Source organism: Brienomyrus brachyistius, chromosome 2 (genome assembly GCF_023856365.1).
Source record: "Brienomyrus brachyistius isolate T26 chromosome 2, BBRACH_0.4, whole genome shotgun sequence".
Classification (NCBI taxonomy): domain Eukaryota; kingdom Metazoa; phylum Chordata; class Actinopteri; order Osteoglossiformes; family Mormyridae; genus Brienomyrus; species Brienomyrus brachyistius.
In genome coordinates this window covers 45718079-45745591 of record NC_064534.1, presented here as the reverse complement: position 1 = coordinate 45745591, position 27513 = coordinate 45718079, and the positions used below count along the sequence as shown (strand labels likewise).

Sequence of the window (27513 nt, the reverse complement as noted above, 5' to 3'; positions counted from 1 at the left end):
CAGCCTGTGTTCATTTCTTTGAGTCATTGTTTGTGGTTGGAATGTGATTGTAGGTACTCTCTTTCCTGTCTGTCATTTGTTCTGTTCCCTAGCCTGTTCTCACCCTAGTCTTACTTTGTTCCCAACCATGTCTCCTTTTGGTCTCTAGTTGTTAGGTTTTGTCTCTGAGCCGCAAGTGGACCATCCACCTTTTTCCTGCCCGTGCCATGCCACGTTGTGACCGTTAGTGGTGTCCTGCAGCACTGGAAGGCAGTTTATTTTCATTCATATATTGTGCTTATGGTACAGTGGTATGTTGTGGTTAGCAAATTTTTTCTTTTATGAAGGAAACTACTTGTTAACTCTTAGGGGAAGAACGCTGCCTCCATGGGCTCTGTGTGTGCAGCGTTTGCATGTTCTCCTAGTGTTTGCTTGACTTTCCATTACGAACTCCCACGGTCCAAGGACACAGTAGAGATTAGAGTACATTCCCTGTGATGGAACATGATTCCTTCCCAGTGAGACATGGCCTCTATCGCTATACTTACGATCAGCTCCAGATAGCACAGTGAATTTAGCAAATTTATATAAGATTGTCGAAAATAAAACATTGGACAGATAGGTGGCTTTTATCTCACTGATTATTTAGCCCCAATAGTTGTGTTTTGCACTGGTTTTCACAGGTGCATTAAAGTGTTAACAAAGCTGATAGACCAGAAACAAAGTACTCCGACACGTTTAAGAGACAAGTAGAGGAACCAACTGACTGTGCCCTCTGAGGCTTTCAAATGGTAGGAATTAATTAACACTCTTTGGAACATCAGCCAAGGTCAATTACAGTGCTATTCCAATGACTGGTGTGGGGTGAATTTTTTAGTTGGCCAGAATCTAACTAATCTAAGTTCCTTACCTGTCATGGCTATGGCTTATGAATATAACCCTGAAATACTAGTCTGTTGGCACTTTGCTGGATCCAAATAGCCTAGTCATTCAAGCTCTCCTTTTCTGCATTCTTTAACTTATTAATCCAATGATTAACCACCCTTTGGATGTACAGTATAACTTCAGATCTCACTACCTATGGTAATCATGCATGCACTTATTTGTCTCTTAATGCTTAATGTCATCTCTAATTCTTCCGAGGCAAGGTAATCTTATGAATCCTCTCACCTTCCTGATTTGGTTTTTACTGCATTGGTGCCTGAATTAAGTTAGGCAGGGTTGCTGGTTGCTTTGATCTTGACCTTTCTCAGTGGATGTCCCAATAATCTGTTCATGGAGAAAGTACACAAACTACAAAGGTTATTGGGGCAGTATGTAGCTGGAATTTCTCTCTTCTTTATTCAGTAGGCAGCAGTGTTACCCACTGAGCCACTGGACCACCCATGGATTATCTTGTCATATGAGATTTCAAAAATGATTGTGGGATAGGTGGCAAACTTCACCACCTTCTTCCTTTCCACCTCTGCCTTAGTTTGCATTACACGTCAGGCAACTCCTATACCGATTGTTATTGTTGTTTTTTGTCTAACCAGCCTGTTTCGTAGTCTCTTTTGCATCATGTTTCAATTATGACCTTAATCTAGTTAACTGTCTTGAATTATTTCAATACCTTCACAATCAAACTCTATTCCTATAAGCAGCAGACGTTATTAAGCGAAATACTTCTTCAAATACTCTTCTGGAAACTTGATAATTGCCACCCTTTTCACATGCCTTCTGTCTTGGTCTCTTTTGCTGGATGTTGGCTAAAGGCAGTAGGCTCTAAGTGCCAGAGCTGTACAGTAAGTGTCAAACCCAGGTGCTCAGCAAGGCTACGGCTGCTGTGTGCTGGAGAACATCTGTCTCATCACCTCACTCTTCCCTCATATCCTACTCAAGGATTATAAAGCAATGATTACTCCCTCTTCGCAGCATGGTCAAGCGAGAGGCATCATATTTCTTTCTTGTTGAGGACTGAGGTGGTGGGAGTTGCACGCTTTGCAGGCAGTGGCTGATTTATGAGGCGACAGGACTAGCGTTGTCGATGTAAAGCTGTTGTGCTGCTATTATCATTCTGTCCTGAGTGATTAACACTCCATTCATCCTTGTATTCCATTTTCCGCTGCCCTTTCGTATGCCCCCCCTCGATCCACGCTGCAAGTTTTAAAGCTGCGCCTGTCTATTTATTTATTTATTTGGGATGAAATTACTTTGAAAAAGGGTATGTCAAGAGCTGCGACATCCATCAAGCAACCAATAGAGGGGCTGTAATGGAACCTGTTCTAAGGTTGTAAACGATACTGCAGGGAATTCGCTGAAGGCCATCTGGGGCAAAGGTCATCGCCTTAGCGATCACAGCGGTCAAAGATTGGCAGAGAGCGGTTATATATCTTGGTGAAGTGCAGGGCTGGACAATAATGTGTGTCCAAGGGACAAGGTTTTATGGTGATCTAATACATTAAAGTGGAGCTATAGCCCATAGCGTTTGCTTTCTACTGTATTTCTACATATAAAAATATCAGTTACACAGCTTACATTGCTAGAATTCTAACTGCATGGATTAAAACATTAGTACACCAACTACTGTAGGGAAAGTTTCAGTTCAATTTAAAACCCAAAAATGAATCCTAGTTAACAAATTTAAATTAGATTTACTTTATTTACATGCTCTTTCTGTGTGTATTTTGTGTGACAGTAATAGAATCTGACAGTAACTAAACTTCCTGTCATAATTTATTGTTAAAAATCATGATTGGGAGTAAACCTTATGTGATTTCCTAATTATACTTCGCAAATGGTTGATTATGCATCGTATTTTAGTTGACGTGAAGGACATGCACACTCAAAATAGCAAAGGCAGTTTAGTAGCTTTAAGCTAAAAATGTTTTGTAACACAGATTTTTCCACCCAGCTGTAATCTATATTGCTTATCAAGTAGAGGGCTGGGGGTGAGACTGAAGTCTGTCTCAGGAAGGGTAGGAGGCGAGGCACATCCTTAATGCGATGTCAGGCATTACAGAGCACACAGTCACACATTATAGGCAATCCAGAGGCACCAATTCACCTCACTGTGTGTTTCTAAACACAACCCTGGACGTATGAAACCAACCACTGAGCCCCCAGTACAGAGTGCATTTTTAAATTTTCATTTGCGTAGACCTTTTACATCCTACTGTTCGTCTGTTATTATTTTTATATGATTTGGCCTCTAATCCTGCTTGCGTATGTATTTTGTGGTCAATAAGCAGCTCTTCTTCCTCTTCTATTTCTCACCCAAACGCTTTTTCCTGTCTCTCCAGGGCGAAGCGCTCCGCCTACGAGGTCATGCGTGTGGAGTTTGAGATCGACAACTTCATCAATGTGCAGTCCACTCAGCCGGTGCGGTGGCATATCGAGTACCCAGGATCCACTGCAGCAGAGGCAGAGGGAGTGTCCAACCTGTACGTCAGCCAGAGAGCTCTACAGGGCATCGTGCCTCTGGCAGAGGTAAGCTAACACAGCAGCATGTACGCACCACGGTGCCACTTGATATACTGTATACACACACATATATATGTGTGTTTATGTTATTTGCATGTGGATAGAAAAAACACTGACATCATTTGAAGGAATTATTTTGTGGTTTAATGGTACATATCATGAGTACACATACCCCTTAGGCTTATTTCCCACATTGTTACAATTTTTATGACAACAAAGCTTCTGTTGCTTTATGAGAAACCTGAGTAGTTTGTCATTGATATATAAGTGTGTAAGGCAAAGAAAGCCCAAGAGAGTGAAAGGTCTGTGACCGGGATATGCGTTCCAAATGCCGTAAATGCTAATCAGTGTCATTAACTTCGTTTCTCTCCTTTGCTGTCCCTGATGCATTTTTCATTCACCCCTTGTTTGTCCTTTAGCCATTAACCCTGGTAAAGGTCAGCCTCTCTGGCCCTGCAGCACGTGACAGGGATTCAGGTTTGTCACGCTGCACGCAGTAGGAATTGACACAACATGGCGCCTGATTTGAGTGAGCGTAGCAGGGAAGGTCATCAAGAACGGCTTGGGGTCCGTGCTTCTAAGCGAGCAAGGGCAGGTTATCGCTGCTACATATTACCATCATACCTTTCATCTGCTCTCATTTCTTAGCTGAATGCCTATCTTGGCCTTTAACTGCTGAAACTCTGAAATTCTGAAGCTGAAAATCCACTGAAATACATTCATTGCACCAGTAACCCTTAGGCATATTTTCCATGTAAAATCACAACTGTTCGGATCAGTTGCGTCAGCCTCTGTTATACTGCAGACCGCATTTCACTCAGATGCTTCCCTGCAGATCAACCCCTCGCTTAAAAATCTTCTAACCAGGTCAATGCTAACTACATTTCTTTTTCTAATCACTTACCTATACAAGCTATTTATACTAGATAATAGATAGTAATGGGTAAGTGGTCTGCTAAAGAATATTTGTTGCTTCTGCATTTCATGCCTAGCATTTTGTTCTTTGCACCAGTGTATCAAAGTTCATGTAACCTGGTAACATGATGTTTATTCACACACATAGCTATGATTTTGGTCAAAATGGTTTTGATGACTAGGCTCATGAATGTTCTATCATTTAGATACCCTTTAATTGCAATAGTTTTTCTCTTTAGTTTGCAGATTTTTGTGACCTTTCCAGTTTCTTGGCTTTAACCTTACAGTTTCTAGGTCTACTATATATCAGCATAATTGGTCCTGTAAAGAGGCTGATAACTCAAATGGAGTATGAAGGCTTTCCATTGACATCAACACAGAAGTAGGCATCCCAGGATTTTAGTCCTACACAGATTTAAGAACCAGTTTTTAGGTCTGTCCCTGTTATAGCATGTATTAAGAAAGAAGTAAGGAATTCTGTGACTCTGATCATAGTCTGTTTGTAATGTCCACAGCCAGTTATGTGAGTTGGTAAGCATGTGGTGGAATGCCAGTTATACAGAGCATCTTGAGTATGTATTACAAAAACTAATTATAATTATAATGACGGGCCTGCACATGTCTTCCAACTCTTCAATTTCGGTAGTTTTAATATATAGTGGTATATGCTGCTTTTATATAGAAAAGACGGCTGCATGCTAGCATCAGAATAATACACTATTACTACTTTTCTGAAAAATATTCAGTTCCCAAATCATTATGCACCATTATACAAATTCTTAAGCCATTTTCAATATATGCTTGATTCATAATTATGTATATTCTGTCTCACTTGTATGTTTCCTTGGGCATAATCATCTGCTAAATAAATAAATGCAAATAAATGTAATTTGATTAAAGAGAAGAACACCTAAAGGTGCAATAATAATCACTGTAATAACAGAATCTTTTGTATTTGATCTTCTTAGCCATGATTTTAAGACTTGGTGCTGTTGTCATTTCTCACAAGTTTGGTCTCATATAGAGTTACACAATACATGAAACCTCTTTCAGATCCTGCTACCTCTATAGTATGATGTGATTTTCTCTGTCCTTCACTGTCCTCTCATAAGCTTGTTGAATGGTGTGCAAAAAGGTTTTGAAAACTGAAGTGCAAAAAATTGGTTAAAATGAGAGTGGAGAAGCGAGTAAGTGCTGTGTGGAAGGAGAAAGTTTTAGGCTAAGAAATGCTAACATGATTAGGCAGGTCATCGGAAGGGTCCTGCTCCCGTCACATGAGTCCATTGATTTTGTTGGGTGGGGTTCGCTTGTCCCGGGGTCCTACCCTGTTCATGGAAGACAGCTAATGTGTGTCTGTTGTTATGAGGGTGGCACATTGCGAAAGAGGTAACACAAAGTATAAAAGCTATTCTCAGGATGGCTCCATGGGTAAGAGTGACTAAGGATGACAAGGAACTAAAAGACTGTTTCTAATTTTTAGAGAGCGCATCTTTTAAAGCCTAACCCATGACTTTCACCTTGTCAGTGAATTATATGTAAAATAAGGAGAAAATGAGAATGACTATTTCATTATTAATAAATTGGAGAATTATAACATTTTATATACAGGTGGACAAAAGAATCAAAAATAAAATACATCTGCTTAGTTTTTTGGGCTCCTGTCTGAGTCAGTATTATACCAGGATCTGTCTATGGAAGTCTGTCATGTAGAGCCTTTGTGAGAGAGCAGCAGATGAAAGGCACCCAGGTAATGGCTTAGTGGTTTGTTAACATCCTTCTCAGCCTAGGCCTTCTAATGGGAATCATCTTCTCATAGGAGCCAAGAGGGCAGTGGGAGCCCAGTGCAGAGTCATGCAATCTGCCTTCCTAATCATGCTGCTTATATGACAGCATATTGGCTCCTATTCCTTTCTTGTATGGGTCGCTGTCGAAAATTACAATTAATGATGTATGCTATAACAGGATTTATCAAATAGCATTACGCATGACCTGATGTATTTAACACGTGTAAAATAATATCATGTAATAAAGATGGTCTTTCTCCTGGGAAATGAGGTAGTGCTAGGAGTATTAGCATCTGTATTAGCATCACATAGTGACAGATTCAAGATATTAAAAGGAGATGAAACCAGGGGTAGTGATGTGAGCTTGGGGGGTAGGTTGCATGAAATTAAGCAGGCCACAGTTTATAAGGTCATGCATAAAAGATGCATTTAAAAAAAAAGTTACAAATCAAAAAGACCAGTATGTATACATCCATTGTGGTGATCTTTAGGTAGCATTTATGACACTGTCAATGAAATCAGTCAATTCTCCTTTGGAATTGTATGTATACATCAAATTGATTTACGTAGGAAATGACGTGAATAACAAAAATCAGACCAGTGATATTAAATCGCACAGTAAGATTGTGCTATTAGCTGTTGCCTGCAAGTCCACTCAGATCACTCAGTCCACTCTCTATTTCACTGTAGTTTCAACTATTTACTACATACTGTATACTGATTAAGTAAAACAATGTATCACCCCATGATCAGTCACCTTACAAAAAAATAGACGGTTTATTTTTCTAAGACATAATACATTTGCATAAATCAATTAATCAATCAATCAATCCAACTAAACCTATGTACACTGAACAAAAATATAAACGCAACACTTTTGTTTTTGCTCCCATTTTTCATGAGATGGACTTAAAGATCTACAATTCATTCCAGATACACAATATTACCATTTCTCTCAAACATTTCTCACAAATCAGTCTAAATGTGTGATAGTGAGCACTTCTGCTTTGCTGAGATAATCCATCCCACCTCACAGGTGTGCCACATCAAGATGCTGATCTGACATCATGGGTAGTGCACAGGTGTACCTTATACTGCCCACAATAAAAGGCCACCCTGGAATGTCCAGTTTTGTCTCACAGCAAAATGCCACAGATGCCACAAGCATTGAGGGAGCGTGCAATTGGCATGCTGACAGCAGGAATGTCAACCAGATCTGTTGCTCGTGCATTGAATGTTCATTTCTCAACCATAAGCCGTCTCCAAAGGCGTTTCAGAGAATATGGCAGTACATCCAACCGGCCTCACAACCGCAGACCACGTGTAACCACACCAGCCCAGGACCTCCACATCCAGCAGGTTCACCTCCAAGATCGTCTGAGACCAGCCACTCAGACAGATAATGCACGGCCCCATGTTGCAAGGATCTGTACACAGTTCTTGGAAGCTGAAAATGTCCCAGTTCTTGCATGGCCAGCATACTCACCGGACATGTCACCCGTTGAGCATGTTTGGGATGTGCTTGACCGGCGTATACGACAGCGTGTACCAGTTCCCACTAATATCCAACAACTTCGCACAGCCATTGAAGAGGAGTGGACCAACATTCCACAGGCCACAATTGACAATCTGATAAACTCTATGCGAAGAAGATGTGTTGCATTGCATGAGGCAAATGGTGGTCACACCAGATACTGACCGGTTCTGAGTCCCCAGACCCCCAATAAAGCAAAAAACTGGACATTCCAGGGTGGCCTTTTATTGTGGGCAGTATAAGGTACACCTGTGCACTACCCATGATGTCAGATCAGCATCTTGATGTGGCACACCTGTGAGGTGGGATGGATTATCTCAGCAAAGCAGAAGTGCTCACTATCACACATTTAGACTGATTTGTGAGAAATGTTTGAGAGAAATGGTAATATTGTGTATCTGGAATGAATTGTAGGTCTTTAAGTCCATCTCATGAAAAATGGGAGCAGAAACAAGAGTGTTGCGTTTATATTTTTGTTCAGTATAATATATTAATAATAATAATGATAATTACTATTATTATTATTAATATTATGTTCTCAACCACTAGTTACCTGTTTCATCCAATGAAAGAGAGAAGTATTTAATGTCCCTTGTAGAAAGAATGTCACATTTTTTCTGCTGTTATAACTGCTAGAAGAGGTTACTTTGATGAATCAAAGACATTTTCTTGGTAAGGTACGTAAATGGTGAACATACTGTAGATATTTGTTAGCAACGAATATTGAGTATATTCTTAGTAACTGTTAAGTGAGTAAAATTCAAATGTAATAAATCTCAGTGCGTGCAAAAACTTTTGACTTGTAGTGTATATTACCATCCATTTTCTGTAACTGCTTGTCCTATTCAGGGTTGCATGGGGTCCAGACCCTATGGGTACAAGGCAGGGAACAACCCAGGATGGGCTGCCAACCCACCGCTGGGCACAATCACACACCATTCACTCACACCCAATCCACTCACACACCATTCACTGGCACGCTAGTCACTCACACGCCATTCACTCACACACCATTCACTCACACACCATTCACTCACACGCCATCCACTCACACTCATTCACTCACACTCATTCACTCACACACCATTCACTCATACACCAGTCACTCACACACCAGTCACTCACACTCATTCACTCACACACCATTCACTCACACGCCATCCACTCACACTCATTCACTCACACTCATTCACTCACACACCAGTCACTCACACACCAGTCACTCACACGCCATTCACTCACACACCAGTCACTCACACGCCATTCACTCACACACCAGTCACTCACACACCAGTCACTCACACACCAGTCACTCACACGCCATTCACTCACACACCAGTCACTCACACGCCATTCACTCACACACCAGTCACTCACACACCAGTCACTCACACATGCACTCCTATGGGCAATTTGGGAACTCCAATTAACCTCAGCATATTTTGGGACTGTGGGGAAAAACCAAAGTACCTGGCAGAAACCTCACAGTGACGCGGGGGGAACATGGAAACGGCACACAGTGATCTCTCCATAAAACGCTTAACGATCCAGTATGAGTAAAATGTGAAAGCAGACCCAAGCGCAGCTGCTTCTCTGTGTGGTTTAACCTCCGGGTTCCTGTGTCTTGTGAGAATAACCATAATATTATCTCAACACAGCACTGGTTCGTACAGATGATCTTGTAGGGAGGAAGATCATCTTTCAGAGGGACACCCCCCACTCCCCCACCCCCCATTGCAGCCCTATGGCTTTGCCACCGCATCAATGTTCCTGATTTTCGCCCTGCTCTTGGATAATATGCAGGCTATTATGCCACACTATTATGTGCTATTTGTCTTGCGCTGTTGAGTTTCATGTTTTTTTCTAAACGCAGAGTAGGAGAGTGAGGCCTGTTTTTCCCTTTTGGTAACTTCGGTCTTATCCCCTGGTAATTTAATGCAATAGTGATGTGCCTTTACCCACAAAGTACACCTATTACTCCACTGTGGGCCTATTATATGGCTCCAGCCTCCAAAAACACATACAGTGCCATCAAACTCCAGTGCCCTTTCCTTTCCTGCCCCCGAAGAGCATATGAGAGTATGTCTCACCGATGCTTTTGCTTTTCTTTACATTATTATGTTCACACTGGCTGTTGAACTCAGCTGTCCCTGTGGATACAATAACAATATGGAGAAACAACATGTAATTAATCCTTAATTGTAATTCCTGCCTGCGTTTCTGTCACTGGGACTCCCTTCCTGAGGGGAGGATTCCTGTGGTTTTCATTCTCACTGCAGTCCATTGCGTGTAGAAAGTCAGGCTGTCTTACAGAAAGCAGCATTTAATTCTTATACTATATTAACAAGGAGTTTATTTCATCTGCTTTGGAAATCTTAACTAGAGCCTGATTAACCTCTTTTTTCAGATGTGCTGCTCCAAGTGAGAGAGACGTTAGTATGGTATGTAATGGGCTAGCTCGTGCAGGTTGGTTGATTTCTAACTTCATATAACTCATCGCCTCTGTGCACTTCAACAAACACCTGGTCTTTTACCACAGTAAACTAGAAGGCCACTCGATGCCTGTTTGATGGAAATGCAGCTGCTGGTGTAAACGACTCCCTTTCGCTGCGCAGCTGCGGAGGAGAGACGCATTTAAAGCGTGCATGACCAAGGACACCAGCAGCATGAGGCTCTCATCCTGACCTCCACGGAGCCCCATTGATCTTCATTTCCCTCTGTGCTTTCATTAAGGACAAGCCGGCACAGTGCTTGAGTTCACGGCCAAGTCATACTGGCTGCCTCGTCATCTCAGCAACTTGTTAGCAATCAAATCTTGGGCAAGATTAGCATAATGGATTAAAATTAAAGGAACGCATGATGGTTTTTAACCTGAATTGCACCGGCGCAATTGATGAGAATAAAATGTGAAGGCTGTGTGAGTTGAGCTATTCAAATTAATTTAGCACCCCTGCTAGTCACAATGTTTTGACCCAGAAAGCTTCAAAAGCGCAGTTCGTCTCTCTTTTTTGTGCCTTATGTGTCAAGTCGCTATGGAAGCCAAATTACCACACTCTTTTGAGTTGTGTGCTTTACACAGGGAGCAACAAAGGTTAGAAGAGAAAAATGAGCCCAGCCTACAGGTAGCTAGACCCCTACCTCCACTTCTATATCATCGTCACGGGTCTAAATAAACGGGCAGCCTTGGAGCCTTGACACCGGCAGACAGCAGCGGCCCGGAGCCGGGAGCTGTGCATGCTGCAGCTCGCTTGTTTCTCACGCACTGGAAAGTCAGGGAAGAAAGCAATTTCGTGAGAAATTAGGCAAGTAGCTTAAGCTGAATTGACAGAGGTGGGAAAGGAAAGCCCAGAGGAATTCCTGCGCTTCCCTCTAATAAGTTCACAGGGCAGCGACAGCAGTGCACAGTCTAATGCAATTAGAGCCGTGGAAATTTAAAGAATGACTCTCATGTGGGTGTTCAGATGGACCATTAACTTTCATATCTGTAGAACGTCTTCATAACTTTCTCTGCTCTATGCACTTCCTTTGTGGGGGAAAAAGGGAATCTGCTTCATTTATCATACCTTACATAGTGAACTGCCGTGTTGTATTTAATAATCCTGCATGATGAATTACTTGTTTCCCACAGGTTTGATATTAATAGCCACCATACTTGCATCCACATGCGGTTTGTGTAATCAAAGTTTTTTTAAAAGATTGCAGTGTTTTGCATAGCAGAGGTAATGGCCCTTCTGTTCAGAGCATTTAAAAACACATATATCAGACTGCATCCTAAGCAGATTATTATGCTTTACAATCAACTCTGTAGTGGAAGAACTACTTACGTTGGTTTTTGTGGCTTTTTTTTCTTAAATTTTTATTATTTAAATATTTTGAGAATATATAGATACCATTTTTTAAAATTTAACTCTTAGTTAAATTTTACCCTTTCAAAAATAACTTTTAAGTACTTTTTAACTCACATTTATTCATGAGTAATGTGGGATGTAATCACAGGACATATTCATACATATTCATAAATACAACTATTTTAATGTGCTTAAGTTGGTTTACTCGGTGGTGAACCTGTCATCTACAGTGACTTTAAGTAAAGCTTTCACATTTATTTATTAAATCATTCGCTCGTTTCACTAATTGGTTATTGAATGAAAAAGAAATCCAATGAGGCAGTCATGGTGTTAACCTAAACGTTTTATCTTGTCAGTCCCCTGATAATCAAAGGTTGGAAGTAGTTCAGTGGGAACATAATTGACACAGTTGTTAGTAAGTTCACAAATAGCTTAACGGGCCAATCAATGAGTCTTATCCTAAGTCAAATGATAGGGTCTTTGATCGTTTTTGCCTGGCTAAAACATACTGGCTACCTCAGTTTATCTTGACATGCCTCTGTCTCTGCTGCTTCTGCATCTTCACATTTATATGCGGTAGAGCTGAAGAAACAGCATGACTGCGAGGGTTAGTCAGCTCAAACAGAGCACAGGAGACCCAGGCAAAGGCAAACAGATGGCCAGGGCTCTGTCCTATGCAAAAGCTCAGCATTCACACTCATCTTTGGCACATGACACCACACTTGCTAAACTGTGTATAGGTATGATTAAGCACAGGCTTCACCCCAAGTATTTTTTAATTTTTTTTAAATAGTCACTGTTTCACTTTCTGAATTCCATCACCTCCTGATTTCTTCACTCTGACTTTTATGATACCATGACTTTGTTGCTATGTCATTTGCTGAACACTCTGAGGCAGCCATGTTAGCAACGGTGCCGTCTGAAAAGGGGTAATGGGAGATCATTCTGGAATCTTCTTCCTCCCAGGCGGGGCTGGGCAGACCCGGGGACAGTGTCTGGCGTTGGGTGTACATCGCAGTGACATTTCCTCACGCGCCCCCTGGAGGCTCCCCGTGACACGTTGGCGTTTTGATTTAAAATCCCTGTGATTCCCAGGCCTCATTAGCGTGACGGGATGCTGCTTCCGTCCCCGTGCCCAGCAGGGCTCCATTTGTGGGAGAATGGATGGTTCAATTATGAGACGACTAATAGATGAAGTGTAATTAACATTGTCATGCAGCTAATTTTCATTTATTTCTCTGCCATCGCTCTTTAGCAGTGCATTATCTTTTTCAGCCACCCAGCCTTGATTCTTTTTCCACTTTCCTTCAGACTTTGTCCATCTCCCAGTGTTCTGAGCTCTCTGAGGCTCACGTGCACAGCCCTCTGCCATGCCAGGCACCCTGTGGGTCTGTGCGCTGAGTGCAGACATGGGGCTGGTAAGTGTATGACCATCTCAGGTATCTGTGACGTGAGCTCTGGCCACTTGTCCATGCCCTCCATGGCAAACAAGCGAGTCCCGCTGGCTCGTGACTGTGCTACTGAACCTGTGCTTTGTCAACAAGCTTCACTATTTAGGACTAAGCAGCAGCTTAACCTGCACGCAGGAGCAAATAAGCAGCGCATTAAGGCAGTCAAAGCTAAATGTGTGTCTGCTCAGCCCTGCCGATTGAGCTGTGGCACTGTGGTAGGGGGGCGCTGCGTGTTTAATGGCTTCTCTGTGAATCTCTGCTAAGCGCCTCTTCCGAGTTTAGCCCTCACAGCTGAAGGTAACTGAAGAGGCAGAAAATAGAGGAATTTTTAAGTGGAAAAAGGAGGAAATGAAATCAGTCCGCTTCACAGGCAAAAGGTCGCCTAGAATAAACCGCCCGTTAAATTATATTATCTGGAAAGCAAAGACGGTGGAAGGATTTCAGACATCAGTGTCCGAACTGTAATGACAAAGTAACTAAGAATTAAACATTGATGCAGTTCATCTCCATCTCATGAATGCTTGGATATGTGTTTTAGCTTCTATGATCTAGCGTGTACCAATGTCAGTGTTATGACGAGGGAGAGAGTAACGTCGTCAACATGAACAAATTGTATGAAATGAGATCTACATGAGTATGGGATGGCAAACATCTAAAAACATGGGTTACATAATTAATGCATATTCAAAACAGCAGACATTTCTCCCATAAAAAGCATAGCAGAAGTGTTGCTGAATTATTCAGGCATGTCCATGTTCCCCACTGGCTAAGCTAAATTATAATTGTATTCCTGCGATCTTCCCCCTCCAAGATGTTTTTCAAATTCATTTCAAATTGAGAAAATTATTTGATAGTTTTTAATATGATTGTTTCGTTAACCACAAGGGCTGTGGTTCTCAAATGCTGAATTTTGCACGAGTCGCTCATTAAAACACCTAAAAACGGTAACAGCAATAATGATAATATGGCTACAGTATTTTCTCAGAATAAACCCGTATGCATCTGCAGAGCAGCTAAGAAGTGTCACGGTTATGTTAATGAATAGTGAATATTGTATAATGATTCGATACATGAATGCTTTATAATCACATTAATACCCTACAAGATGAGCATATTGCTTGTGAGATTTGATAGGGCGTGTGCCTATATCTGTGTGTATGCATGCGTGTGAGTCTCTGGCTGCATTTCAATACAAGTAATTAGATTCTGTGAACAAGTACGACTCTTCATCTAAAAAATAAACATTCTCTGCAGTGCTCTGAGCATTGTTTTACCCAGTATTTACATCAAAGAACAATGTGTTTTACTGTTTCAGCAATGAAAGAAAATGCTCCTTTTATTATAAAACACCAAAATGTAACTGGAGGTGGGAAGACCTAGCTGAAATGTTTTTCTGCATGCCCTCTCATGTAGGGCATCATCAGTGGGAAATTGATTGATAAGCAGAAACTGATGCTGCTTCATGCAGCTTAATGAAGCTCTGTGCTTATACATATGCAATGTGTTTAATGATATAGGGACACTATACATATGCATTATGCATTTACTTATAGATTATACAGAGGATATATTTAAACATTTAGATAAATTCCGTTCTTAGGTCATGGTGAGTTTTACCTGCTGCTGCATGTAGCAGTAGTGGTATTATTATTGATGATAACAATAATAATAATTATGATAATCACCATCATAATCATACTAGTGTGTCTTCATTTTTGTACAGGCAAATATTTAGACTGCTAGTTTTAGTGGACACACTCAGCATGCAGGGTGTGCGCTAAAGGAATGGACTTCAGTTATCATAGAAAGGCTTCTGGCTGGAGAGACTTGTTGCTGAAATCTTTGGCTCATTGATTGTCAGCCATACTTCTGATTATCTCCATTTGCCACCAATCAGACATGTTCCTGACCAGCTGTTCACGGTATATTAATGGGGATGAAGAAATCACTGCCAGGAATCTCACAGTCCACACCATTCACATCTGACAAATCCAGTGGTTAACGCTGTGCTATGTGTCTTGTGTCTGCACACATTGCTACCCTCAGAGCTTTCTGTTACAGGATAGGTTTGGCTCATAGACTGCATCTCAGAGCTGCCTGGCCCTCCACAGGGATTCAGGCTTCTTGCAGTTGGAATGGATCCTAAACGGTAGTATCCTAGAGAAAAAGCCAAGACCAAATTCATCGGCTGCTTTGAAAAAAGAGAGAACCACAGCTGCACACAGTAGCTGTTTGGCCGCCAGTGTAGAGAGCACAAGTGTACTGTCACTTGTAATGAAAGTTTGATTTATGTCACTATGTTACCGGAATGTCCATCTTTTCAGCCAAACTCATGGTGGATTAGCATCTCATGTTCCTTCAAGCTCTGTCGTCAACAGCCTTATCCTCAGTAAAAAAAAAATATTAGGTGGTACCTTGGGCGGAGCTTAATGCTCTCCCCCATCTATGACGTCATAAGCAAGAGGGGGCGTGTCCTTTATTCTGATTGGTCGGGGCTTCTCTCTATATACCATACATGCTTACGCCACGTGTTGCCGATAGGGGGCCATATGGTTTGGGAGATTGTCGTTAAACTTTAATAGAATAAAAAAACATTACATGTATTTTATTAATGTGCTTTTTTTAATTACATTTTTAATGGATAATAAAACATATAGCAGGATGAATGCAAGCTAGCGCATACACGTCCAGCAGGGGTCTGTCCTGCCGTAGCCACGTGTTGTTAGTAGACACAAGCGTCACGGCGTATTTTAAAAGAAGAAAGCACCAAAATGTTTTAAAGAAGAAGAAAAACTTTAGCCTTATTTTAAAAGAAAAGCAGACGGAATTTAAACAAACATGCCCGAAAGAAACAGAAGAGCAAATTTAAACAAGCACAAGCGAAACCAATAGACATACAGCACGTAGATTTAAAAGGAGTGCACTCATTACATTTAACCACCATGTTAAAAGAAAGGCTTTAGTGATATTCTCTCGCTTATGACGTCATAGACGGGGAGAGCATTAAGCTCCGCCCAAGGTACCACCTAAAATTTTTTTTCAGTAGCATCTGAGGTGTAACGAGATGCAGATATTTTACAGTTTTGCTCACTTTTCTACTTTAATCACTATGGCCATCTTGGACCTGCACATCCAGTAGTATGTTTTTTTTAATTAACACTTCCACGTTGGAGCCACTTTGGAATACCTGTTCCCATACACAGCTTTCTTCTGTGAATGGAACTGAGGTGGTTAAATGACATGTTTCACCTTCAGGGATCCCAAGTGATAGATTAATCATGGCGGATCTAATCTAAACCAAGATGGTAGGTGCTTGCTCACAGTGACAGGATTCGAGTGTAACCTTAATGACTGTTCTTTAAAGCCTCATAGGCCACAGAGCCCAGGTTTCAAAAGCACATCCTTTGTTGTTGACGGCAGCGTTTGGAAACAAAAACCGACCCAAATGATAACACTTGATTAATACCGTAATGCCAAAGTACTATCATGCAATGGCTCACCGGTGACTGTATGATTATTTCAACATAAATACTGTGGTGGCTAGCTGTTAATAGCTACTAGTGCTACAAAAGAACTTTGATGAAGTCCATTGGTCATTCTGATTTTCAGCACCATAAGCAGAAAACGTCTTCCAACGCCAGTGTGTATAGCCATGGATATTCCTATGACTTACAAGCTCAATAGCTGCAAACTTTATATGCTGATTATATATTTCATTTATATATATATATATATATATATATATATATATATATATATATATATATATATATATATATATATATATATATATATTTTATTCCATCCATCCAGAGTGCATCCATTAACAATGACTTATACAACTTACGTTCAAGTATTTACTTTCAAAGGGAGCAGATTTACTCTCTGCAATAAGTAATAAGTATAAATTTACTTTAAGTTAAAAATATTAAAGTTATATTAGCAAATTAAATAATAAAAAACCCAGAAATATTACTTAAAGTAATATTTACCTCAAATGCATGTGCTTGAATCAAATCGTCATGAACAAGGTCCACAGAGACAGGATACAATTGCAGAAATCCCTTTACTTGAGGTAGGATTTCCACAAAGAACAATTTGAGGTCAACCATGGGGCGAATAGGCTGCTATAAGAGAGAGACTCAGAAACATACAGGCCAGGTATGGTATGAGTTGAAGGCAGGAAAGAGTGAAACCCAATGATGCAGAGCAACTCCAACTGCAGCGGACTGTCTGTGACAATTCATTACATACATTTACTAAGAATTCATAATAGCAATAATTCAGATTGTATGCAATTCTCCATGCAAACAAAACCCAAAAACAATTGCTTACCTTATGGACCAGGAGGTTCATTTATGTATAAAAAAAATGCTTGTACTTTATTTTTTGCGGGAGAGGAAATATTCATACAAAAACTTGATCTTTGTAGCGAGCATTTTTCATCCGGTGTTTTAAGTGCACTTGCCACATAATCAAATGCAGCTGATACCCGTTTATGTACATACTGTATGTTTGACAATATGCAAACTGCCCTGTGGTAAAAAGACCAGATTGTGGATAAATTTTTGAAAAGGAAAAATTTGGAAAATATACTTGATCCTGAACCAACAGGTAATCTTAATGACTATTAGTTTAATGACTATTATACATGATATTGCTAAGAGCCAGTTAGTAGTATATGTTAATAAATGGTGTGTCTTGGGATAATTACCTGCTGTGGCAGAAAAAAGGTTGGGAAGCACTGGATTATTTATTCTTTATAACATTTGTAATAAATGTATTCCAGGTGACCATTTTTGTTGTAATGCTTTTAGAGACAAAAGATTTGAGACAGACTTGTATGATTACAAAAAGAAGTAAACATGTCACATTAAAAATGTTTATACATGAAAATTTTCATTATTTCATAATGCAAAATCTCATTTGTTTCTTTCAATCGCATTTCAGAGTTGATAAGAACTTTACGTGTGTAGCATTGGACTTTAAATAGACATTAAGCTGAGTGTCTTTCTTGTATCATAATTGACATCTAAAGCTTCCTATTGCCCCGAGTCACTCTACACTTTTTGAACATTGACTCCAAGAATGTCCTTTTTTTTCTTATTACTGGTTTCCTTTTGTTCTTAACTACAATTTTGCAATTTTCTTTTTCATTAAAACAATCCTCACCACACTCTAAAAAGATGCAATTTGGGTAAACTGGTTACCTGCATCAGCCTTGTTGAGCAATTTCAGTAGGGATGTGTGCATGTGTGAGTGCACAATGTACCCTATTATAAAACTGTTCCATAAACTGATTAGTTTGAAAATGATTTTGTAAAAATATTTATAAATATCTGTTGTGTAACAGTTCCTCATAACAGAAACTAAATTCTTATTTTGATGAAATTCTCTTTAGAAAATTAATCTCTTAAGAGATTTTGAGTTTAATGACTAAGCTTTCAGATCCTGGATTTTAGGGTTCTGTTATGTGACATATATGTACACTGAACAAAAATATAAACGCAACACTTTTGTTTTTGCTCCCATTTTTCATGAGATGGACTTAAAGATCTACAATTCATTCCAGATACACAATATTACCATTTCTCTCAAACATTTCTCACAAATCAGTCTAAATGTGTGATAGTGAGCACTTCTGCTTTGCTGAGATAATCCATCCCACCTCACAGGTGTGCCACATCAAGATGCTGATCTGACATCATGGGTAGTGCACAGGTGTACCTTATACTGCCCACAATAAAAGGCCACCCTGGAATGTGCAGTTTTGTCTCACAGCAAAATGCCACAGATGCCACAAGCATTGAGGGAGCGTGCAATTGGCATGCTGACAGCAGGAATGTCAACCAGATCTGTTGCTCGTGCATTGAATGTTCATTTCTCAACCATAAGCCGTCTCCAAAGGCGTTTCAGAGAATATGGCAGTACATCCAACCGGCCTCACAACCGCAGACCACGTGTAACCACACCAGCCCAGGACCTCCACATCCAGCAGGTTTACCTCCAAGATCGTCTGAGACCAGCCACTCAGACAGATAATGCACGGCCCCATGTTGCAAGGATCTGTACACAGTTCTTGGAAGCTGAAAATGTCCCAGTTCTTGCATGGCCAGCATACTCACCGGACATGTCACCCGTTGAGCATGTTTGGGATGTGCTTGACCGGCGTATACGACAGCGTGTACCAGTTCCCACTAATATCCAACAACTTCGCACAGCCATTGAAGAGGAGTGGACCAACATTCCACAGGCCACAATTGACAATCTGATAAACTCTATGCGAAGAAGATGTGTTGCATTGCATGAGGCAAATGGTGGTCACACCAGATACTGACCGGTTCTGAGTCCCCAGACCCCCAATAAAGCAAAAAACTGCACATTCCAGGGTGGCCTTTTATTGTGGGCAGTATAAGGTACACCTGTGCACTACCCATGATGTCAGATCAGCATCTTGATGTGGCACACCTGTGAGGTGGGATGGATTATCTCAGCAAAGTAGAAGTGCTCACTATCACACATTTAGACTGATTTGTGAGAAATGTTTGAGAGAAATGGTAATATTGTGTATCTGGAATGAATTGTAGGTCTTTAAGTCCATCTCATGAAAAATGGGAGCAGAAACAAGAGTGTTGCGTTTATATTTTTGTTCAGTATAATTTTGTAGAAAATGTATCCTTTTTGAGCACATCTTCATAAATCTTATGTAAATTGTTAATTGTGAATACTGTATATAAGACTGATGGAGGCATATTCACACATGCACACAGTGCGAGGCCTTTATTCCTGACTGTACTGTCCCCTGTGTGATTCACGCTCAGGCCCCCGGCGTGTTAATGGAATATCCCAGCCATCTCCATCACTAATGGCTGCTCAAGCTGCCATGGTCTCATCTGCTGTGCCACCCATCCTGAGAACTGCGAGGGTTCTTGCTTGTTTCGTCCAGTTCCCATACTAGTGGCTGTATTGATTCTCCCCAATCTTTAGAGCAGTGTCTTAGCATCAGGGCCATTAGTTGAGGGCTGTATTTTTAAGGTCCTGCTAGTGGTGCCCAACAGAGCATTGGATGGATTCTGATCCTGAAAGTCACAGATGTTCAAGTGATGTCACTGACGTGAGACACAGACACTTTCTATCCTAATCTGCTGGTACCAGAAACCAGTTCATCCATTTTTATTGGTTCAGATAATTTAAATGAAGAAGGAATTTAGAGGGATTTCCTTTGGGTAGAACAGGTTCTCTCCTGCCTTTTGGGCTTTGTCCTGCTGCCTACTGTTCCCCATTGCAAGAAGGGCTTGGGGTCCCTCAGGGTTCCAGTACCAGTAAGGATCACACTAGGATGAGGTGGCACTCTCCGTGATTTTGGTTTCAAGCGGGAGCAGAGGGTTGTGTCTCAGAAGTGTGAGGTCTCGTTTCAGCAGCCCGCTCATTAAAGAAAGGTCAGGATGAATTAGAGCAAAGAGACCCCCCCCTGCTTCAACCCACCCACCAGACATTAACACACCCCCTCCCCTCTTGGCTCACTCATCTTACAACCTCCGTCTTTCCCATAGCCTCATTATCGCCATGAAGTTAAGGGTCAAGCGTGATGGCCCCCATTCACAGACCGTTTATGAGGCATTTCATGAAGTTAAAATGTCAGTTTAGTCTGGCTTTTTACCCACATTCTTCGAGGATATTGTGATATTTTTGTGATTAACTTTTTGACTCAGAGGGCATTATCATGTAGTGTAGTGTGCTAAGATGTAGCTGCATTCTATTTTCATGTTTTTGACTTGCAATTATGTTAGATATGGGGAAAATATTACATTTTGTTCATTCTTCTCTGAAAATCTCTGGGATGAATTTATCTGTTAAGGATTAATGAGGCTACTGATTACGTTCGTCGTTTTTTTTTTTATTATTAAAAATCCATGAGTATTACAAAGAAAAAAATTTGTTAAATAATACTGTCAATATGTTTTAAGCAATGGCCAGGTTGCATGTTCTTTTCTCATGTGTTTTATGCAGCGTAGGTACACAGTGATGTGCTGCTGTTCTCCTTGCCCCCATCTCCAGGACACAGAGATCCTGAACACGGCCATTTTGACGGGCAGACGAGTTGCAGTGCCGGTGAAGGTGGTCACAGTGGAGGAGGATGGAACTGTGCGTGAGCTGGACGAGCCCATTGGCTGCAGCTCCACCAATGAGGACGTAATTAAGGTACGTGAGCAGAGCCCTGTTGGGCATAAACAGCATGCCAGTCACCCGCATGGATAGTTCATATGTCTTCTGTGGACTCATAAAGCTCACTGGAACACTGTAGTTACAGTAGAATGAAGTTCATACAATTTAAACTACTGAGAATACCAGGTAAATATATGCAATTATTTGGCTACCTCTATAAGATTTGCCAACTGCTTCAAGTAATCATAATCACAAATAATCAATAGAAATAGTCTTTTCCCATTTGATTTTTTCAGACTGCTGTGAAAAATGCTGTAATGCATGTATTTTACGGTTTTAGTGTTACACTACAGCAAGTAGTTTTCAGAAAGTAAAAGGTGTTTGGCTTTACTTAAACAGCAAACAGGCCTGTGCGACTGCAGCGATTTTTTTTATGTTTTCGGGTTGTAAGTAAATTTTTGTCATGTGTACATGATAAAATGTAATTCTTACTTGCATGTTTCACAGTCGACCATAGCTTGAAATAAGTACAAGAGTATAAATATGCGAGAAATTTGTGTTTGCTAGTTTTCGGCACTCTCTGCCATGCCTTTATGCTCCCTTTGTCGAACAGCTACTAATCATGGTGTGAGAAATAATTACATCATCTTAGTCATACATGGAACAAACATAGACCAGAAAGCATTTTAAGAAAATGTCAAATGCCACTCTAAGGCATGTTCATATGTGAGGGTGTAAACACCAGTATGGTGTGTATTGGCATAGAATGGATCAGTCCGTCCAGCTACACACAGTTGCTGTAATTGGCTGCTTGTTTGATTTGTTGCACGCAATACAGGCTAAATGAAAGAGATTGAAAGCAAGTGGCATACAGGAATAAGTAAAAGTAGATTCAATTTACTCCAGACATGTCTTTGATTAGAGTCCCGCAGTACTTGTTAAACTGCATATTAACAAGAGACACAATTGATCCATCAAAATATTTGAAACTGAGGATGCTTGTTGCAAATTGTTTCAGTGTACAGTATATCTCTGTTATTAGCGGAAATTGCAACCCAGCATTTCCATAATGTGATTTATATTATGCAACAGTTGTTTTGTCTTTGAGGTTTATGTTTCTAATAAAACAAGAATAATAACCTGAAGTAACTCTATATTTCTATTACCACGTAATAGTAACCTCCATTTGTCTAAATCCTCACACACTTTGGGCGTATAGTACAAAACAAAAAAGTATTCCACCGAAGGGGACTGTCTGTCACACAGGCCTTTGTGTCAAATAAAGATACCCCTTGCGGAGCCATTATGCGGCAGTCATTTACTTGAATTAGGAGGGGCTCGTTAGAAACACAAGCCAGAAGAGTATAATGCATCTAATTGTAACAGGAACACAGTGTACTTTAAGTCAGAAAATTTTGTCATTGGTGTTCTTGCATGTGTTTTTTTCACTTTGGGATTTCTGTACAAGATGTCAGTGAGCACATGTAACAAACAGTAAGGACCTTTTCTATGTGCTTGGCTCTGGGCAACTAGAGATCAACTAGAGATGTAGGCAACTACATCTTAATCCTCAGTCTGGGAGGAAACCGCGGTGTCCTCAAAGCCAGCCTGACACAGATGCCATTGTTCCTGCTACAGGTTTCTTGACTGGCAGTCAGTGGATCTGTGGTACAGGCAACAGACGGCGTTGGGGTTAGGAACCTGATCCTGAACCCATCATCTTTAGGCAAAGCAATAGACCTGATATACTTTGTGACCTCTCCACTGGTGTCTGTGGGATACTGCTTCTGTACTTTGAGATACTTTGAAGAAGATATCAGTTAAAGAACTTGGTAATAGGATTAGGTAGGTAGCTGCGTTGCTGTATTCTAGTGCCGCCATTTTAGTATTTACACAGGCAGGCAGATTTAAAGGGCAGGTTTGGCTGTGATTATGTGTGTCACATCCTCTGTAGCCATGTTTGTCTTAGTGACCTCATCACTTGGAGAGTACTTACATCTATTAGTCAAAGGCAAACAAACGTGTCAGTTAAGGGGAGCCTGCTGCTTGCTATTCAGATCCTCTTTTCACAGCTCACCATTAACTCTTCTTTGGAGTGGGAAGAGGCATCATCTGCTATAATTTCTTGGGTAATGGCCACGCTTATTAAACTAAATATGGGGAAAATATGGACGAGGATAACCAGCCAATTTCTTGCCAGCATCCTCTGATACGAGAGGCTAATTTGATACTAACTGCACACCCTGGTGTGGATGTGGCCAGAGAAGGGCGTAATTGCAGGATCTTGCTTGTAAGACTCACAGAAGGCACCGTCAGAATGGCCCAAATGCAATCAGACTCTGCAGGATCAGCCACCCTCTGGAATTATACCTGTGAAAGAAAGTGAATAAACTTTATGTGGATTTAGGTGATGGATGGACCCTAATGGGATGTGATGCTTATGCTCGCTTGTCTTCAGTGTCATTTGGTTCAGCCCTTTTGCTTTTGCCTCACTTAATTTTTCAGCATGTCTGAGATCCGTCTGTTAGGAGCCTGCCTGACCACACCAGAGTGTGCCGCCCCAGGCCTTTTGGCTAATTCAGTCTACGGTAATGTTTGTGACGAGTGTGCCTTTCTTCATACATCGAGGGAGAGGATTTTTACCTTTAAACCTAAGGGCTCCTGGAGCCTGTTGTCTGCCTTCATGTCACAGATCCATTACAATGTAGTGCAAACACCACAGACTCTTCCTTACAATTCCAGAAAATAATATGTACTTATTTTATCATGTTATAAAGAGGTATTTACCACATTATGTCATTTTATCACAGATGGGTATTGCCATAAATACCTCCTCCCTTAGACAGCACTCAGCAGCATAGGTCAGACATGCTAGCCACTATTATTACTATTACTCTTATTACAGGCACTCAGTATTAAAGTATTAAGTAGCTTAAATAAAACTTTAGACTATAAACATTAGTCTGTGTGTGGAATTTCGAATACATTTTGTTCTTCTTCCCGATGGATAAAGAGGCCAGTACTGCCTTTCTTTTACATAGACAGTACAGAGCTCTCTCTCTCTCTCCCTCTCTCTCTCCATTCGATCCTCTGTCCCTGTGTGTTTCCCCATTCAGGGGCCCTCTTGACATATCCACACCGGCGCGCTGTGTCCATGGAGGCTTCCTGTATGACAACTCCCATTGGGCGTGTGCTGTAGCAATGCTGTCCATTTGGCTTAGCAGGATGTCAGAGTGGAACAGTGGAACTAGACAAAGGATCTCGTGCCCTATTTGTTAAAATGGTCTCGAATACTTGCAACTTGCCCTTAGTGTACGACTCTGTGTATGTGGCCTACAGTGGACTAGCATTATAGCTAGGGTGTACCCCAGCCTTGTGCCCTATAATGCAAAAGTCCCCCCTCCCCCTCATATCCTCAGCAGGATAATTTGTTAGAAGACTGATGGATGGATGAATAGACTGACATTTTTCTCCTGATTTAAAGATTTGGGCCAACTTCTCGGCAGGCAACAATGGCTACATGACACGGAATTTTATGAAATGTGGCCCTGTAGCTCTCAGTCTTCCATGTCAGAGGAGCTGCTGCACGCACAGCATCCTCTGGCTCCGTTATATCCGCCAAAGCAGAAGTTGGTCTGTCCTTGACACACACATGACAAGTTCGGAGCACTTTTAGCCTTTGAGTGGCTTGCTATCCCAAAGGCCCTCTCTCTTGCAAATGTTACAGGCTGTAATCAATAACTAATTACCCATGCATGTGCTCCTAAGAGTAGAAAATGGAGTAATATCCGTGCTTACTTAATGTTGCATATCTGATCTCCCACCCCTGTAACAGAATGTGTGCTAGTTTCAGGCCCTTAGGTGGATCTATGCACACACCTTTCCACGTTGTGGTGACCTTTAGGGGGTCCAAAAGGACCCCATTCCACAGGCCATCGAATTAGCTGCCTGCGTTCATTAGCATGCTGAGGCTGAGGGTTACCGCTGAGATGGTCTGCTGAATGGCCAATAAGGCTGAATGTCCCATTCCTGTGTTGGGTGAAGAAATATTGTCCAGGGCAGATGTGTTTTGCAACAGGCCCTGTCACGTAGGGCATTTCATGCGGCCACATATGGATGTATAACCATTAGCTGAGGCTAATATATTCAGGAATAAGAATCATTTTCAATGTAGTATTTGACCTAGTTTCTTCCATCATTTCTTTGTTGTATTTCCAAAACACATCGCAACAACAGTTGAATGTTACTTTTTTGATTCTCCGTAACTGATTTGAGGTCTTGACCTTACTCATTTGTACAATGACAGGCTACTTAAACTCTGACACAAAATAATAAAAATTGTAAAAAAAAAAAAAAACACACACACACACACACACAAGCTCAAATTACAATATACTAACCGCAATTTTTACACACATAATCTATTGTCTATGACACTGCAGATTATCATTGACTAATATCAGTGGTCTCAGTGCTCTAGTGATATTTGGAAATATCATTAAACCTTTATAAAATTATAACCTGGGGTTTTCCTGTGTCGGATTTAACCTTCACACCTCTTAAGTGCTTTCTGATTGGCTCAATTGGTGAGAGGGGAAGAACAGCAGGTGAAAAGGCACAGAGAATATAAATAGTCAAGACGGAGTAGAAATGATGTGTAAGTGGCTGCTGGTAGCTGCTCGCGTGGCTTCTTCTCGACCGAAGCCAGTGTTTGATGTCTGAAGAACAAGCACGAAGGCCCAGTGGAGCGCTCGCTGGCACTCTTTATTCACCCTACGCTACGTGAGTGATCAATTAGGCCTGTTTACAAGCCCAACAGTGCCTCCCACCCTCACGTTCTCCGGCAAGTCGACTCTGCCTTGTGTCTCTAATGGAAAGCCCCCTGGAGCTTGCCGTGTGGCTTTTTAGGGCGCTGTCTGGTGTCCGCTGTAATTACCATTCTTTAGGATGATTATCTTTTGGAGCCAGTTGTATCTTTATAGTGAGGGTATTGTCATGATATAATTGGCTAAAGTAATTGCACAGTTTGTTTGTTTGGGGCACATATGCTGTTTGCCTTCCTTGTCAGCAGTGCAATATGTCTTTAGTTATAGAGGGTAGGTCTGTCTGTTACCCACAAGTCCTTTGTGGGCTTTTGTTCATACAGGATGTGGCCATTGGTGTTTTTACCTTTTTTTTGTTCCTGATGTGTGGGCCATGGTCTGTTTTTTTTCCTGGGAATAATCCTCGTGCTAAAAATACAAACGCATTTAGGACACCCTAATACAGACGACACATCCAGGACACCCATGACATATATGCTTATGCAAATACAGTACTTATGCAAATTCCTGTATATCATATCAGCAAAAGTCCAGCTTTTCTAAAAAGAAAAAAAAAGATAACCTGTTGAATTCACACAGACAGGTTTCCTTAGCCATTAGAAGCAGGGTTATTGGGGACATTTCCAATGACAGTAAATTTGCATGACTAAAGCCTGGGAAGTTCAGTGTCCCAGCTGTGTCATTCAGACTGGTCTATATGGGAAAGAAAACGATCCCTCCTGTCCCTGCGATGGCTTGTGTTACTCTGCATCGCTGCTGATCACCGTATGGCTTCAATGAGCTGGCTGCCCTGATGTTAGCATCCAGGATGCTGTTTATCGCTCTTTGGGCAGAGGTGCCAGATGTAATGAAGCTGCTCTGTCTCTTTGCTCCCTACCTGACACCCCCCCACCAGCAGAAATGGCGTTGGTGAGCCGCTCAGGTCTGGCAGCGAGATGCAAGGTGACAGCTGATGTAATTAGTGCCCTGATTCTCAGAAGAAACATTATTAAAGTAACTGAATAAGAATAATCAGGGGGAATTGGAGGGAGCCGGAAGGAGCCTGTCTAATGGAATCGGCTGGTGATAGAGATATGAATCAGCAGAGGCCACGGGGATAATGTGTCCCATAAAAGCCAGGCAGGTGGGATTCTTAAACTGAAATAAGGCTCTCTGTCACTGAAATCTCCTGTCAATGGAGCAGCTTCACTGTATCACCTCTTTTCTTGGCCAGCTGCTTGACTTTAGACAGCGCTTTACACTTTACGGCATCTTACACAGCCCTGGATCGCTGAGGCTTCTTATCGCTGTAATACTGGCTACATGTCTTATCTCCACTTAAACATGCTGCGAGTTGAGGTAGGAACACTGATCTGCGTCTTGCCATCGTTTTCGAATATGCAGTGCCATTGTGACTGTTATTATCACCTCTGTGGCCTCGGCTTTGACTGCATTGCAACGTGATTTTCCCAATAGCAGTGAGAAGCAGAGCAGACAGGACTTCAGAAAGGCCCTAGTTTGTCTCCAGTGGAGGAAGTAACGATAAAAAAATCTGATGATAAATAATGTGAA

At 41.3% G+C, this 27513-nt stretch overlaps 1 protein-coding gene across 2 annotated transcripts in view; it reads left to right on the top strand.

Moving 5' to 3' along the window:
• The window catches only part of si:dkey-215k6.1 (transmembrane protein 132C), a 212496-nt gene that overhangs the window by 160719 nt on the left and 24264 nt on the right, over window positions 1–27513 (top strand). For both annotated transcript variants that reach the window (XM_048996453.1, XM_048996459.1), the window contains 2 exons: window positions 3261–3447; window positions 21032–21175. In XM_048996453.1, coding sequence (XP_048852410.1) covers window positions 3261–3447; window positions 21032–21175 — 331 coding nt within the window. The remainder of the gene's footprint in view (window positions 1–3260; window positions 3448–21031; window positions 21176–27513) is intronic.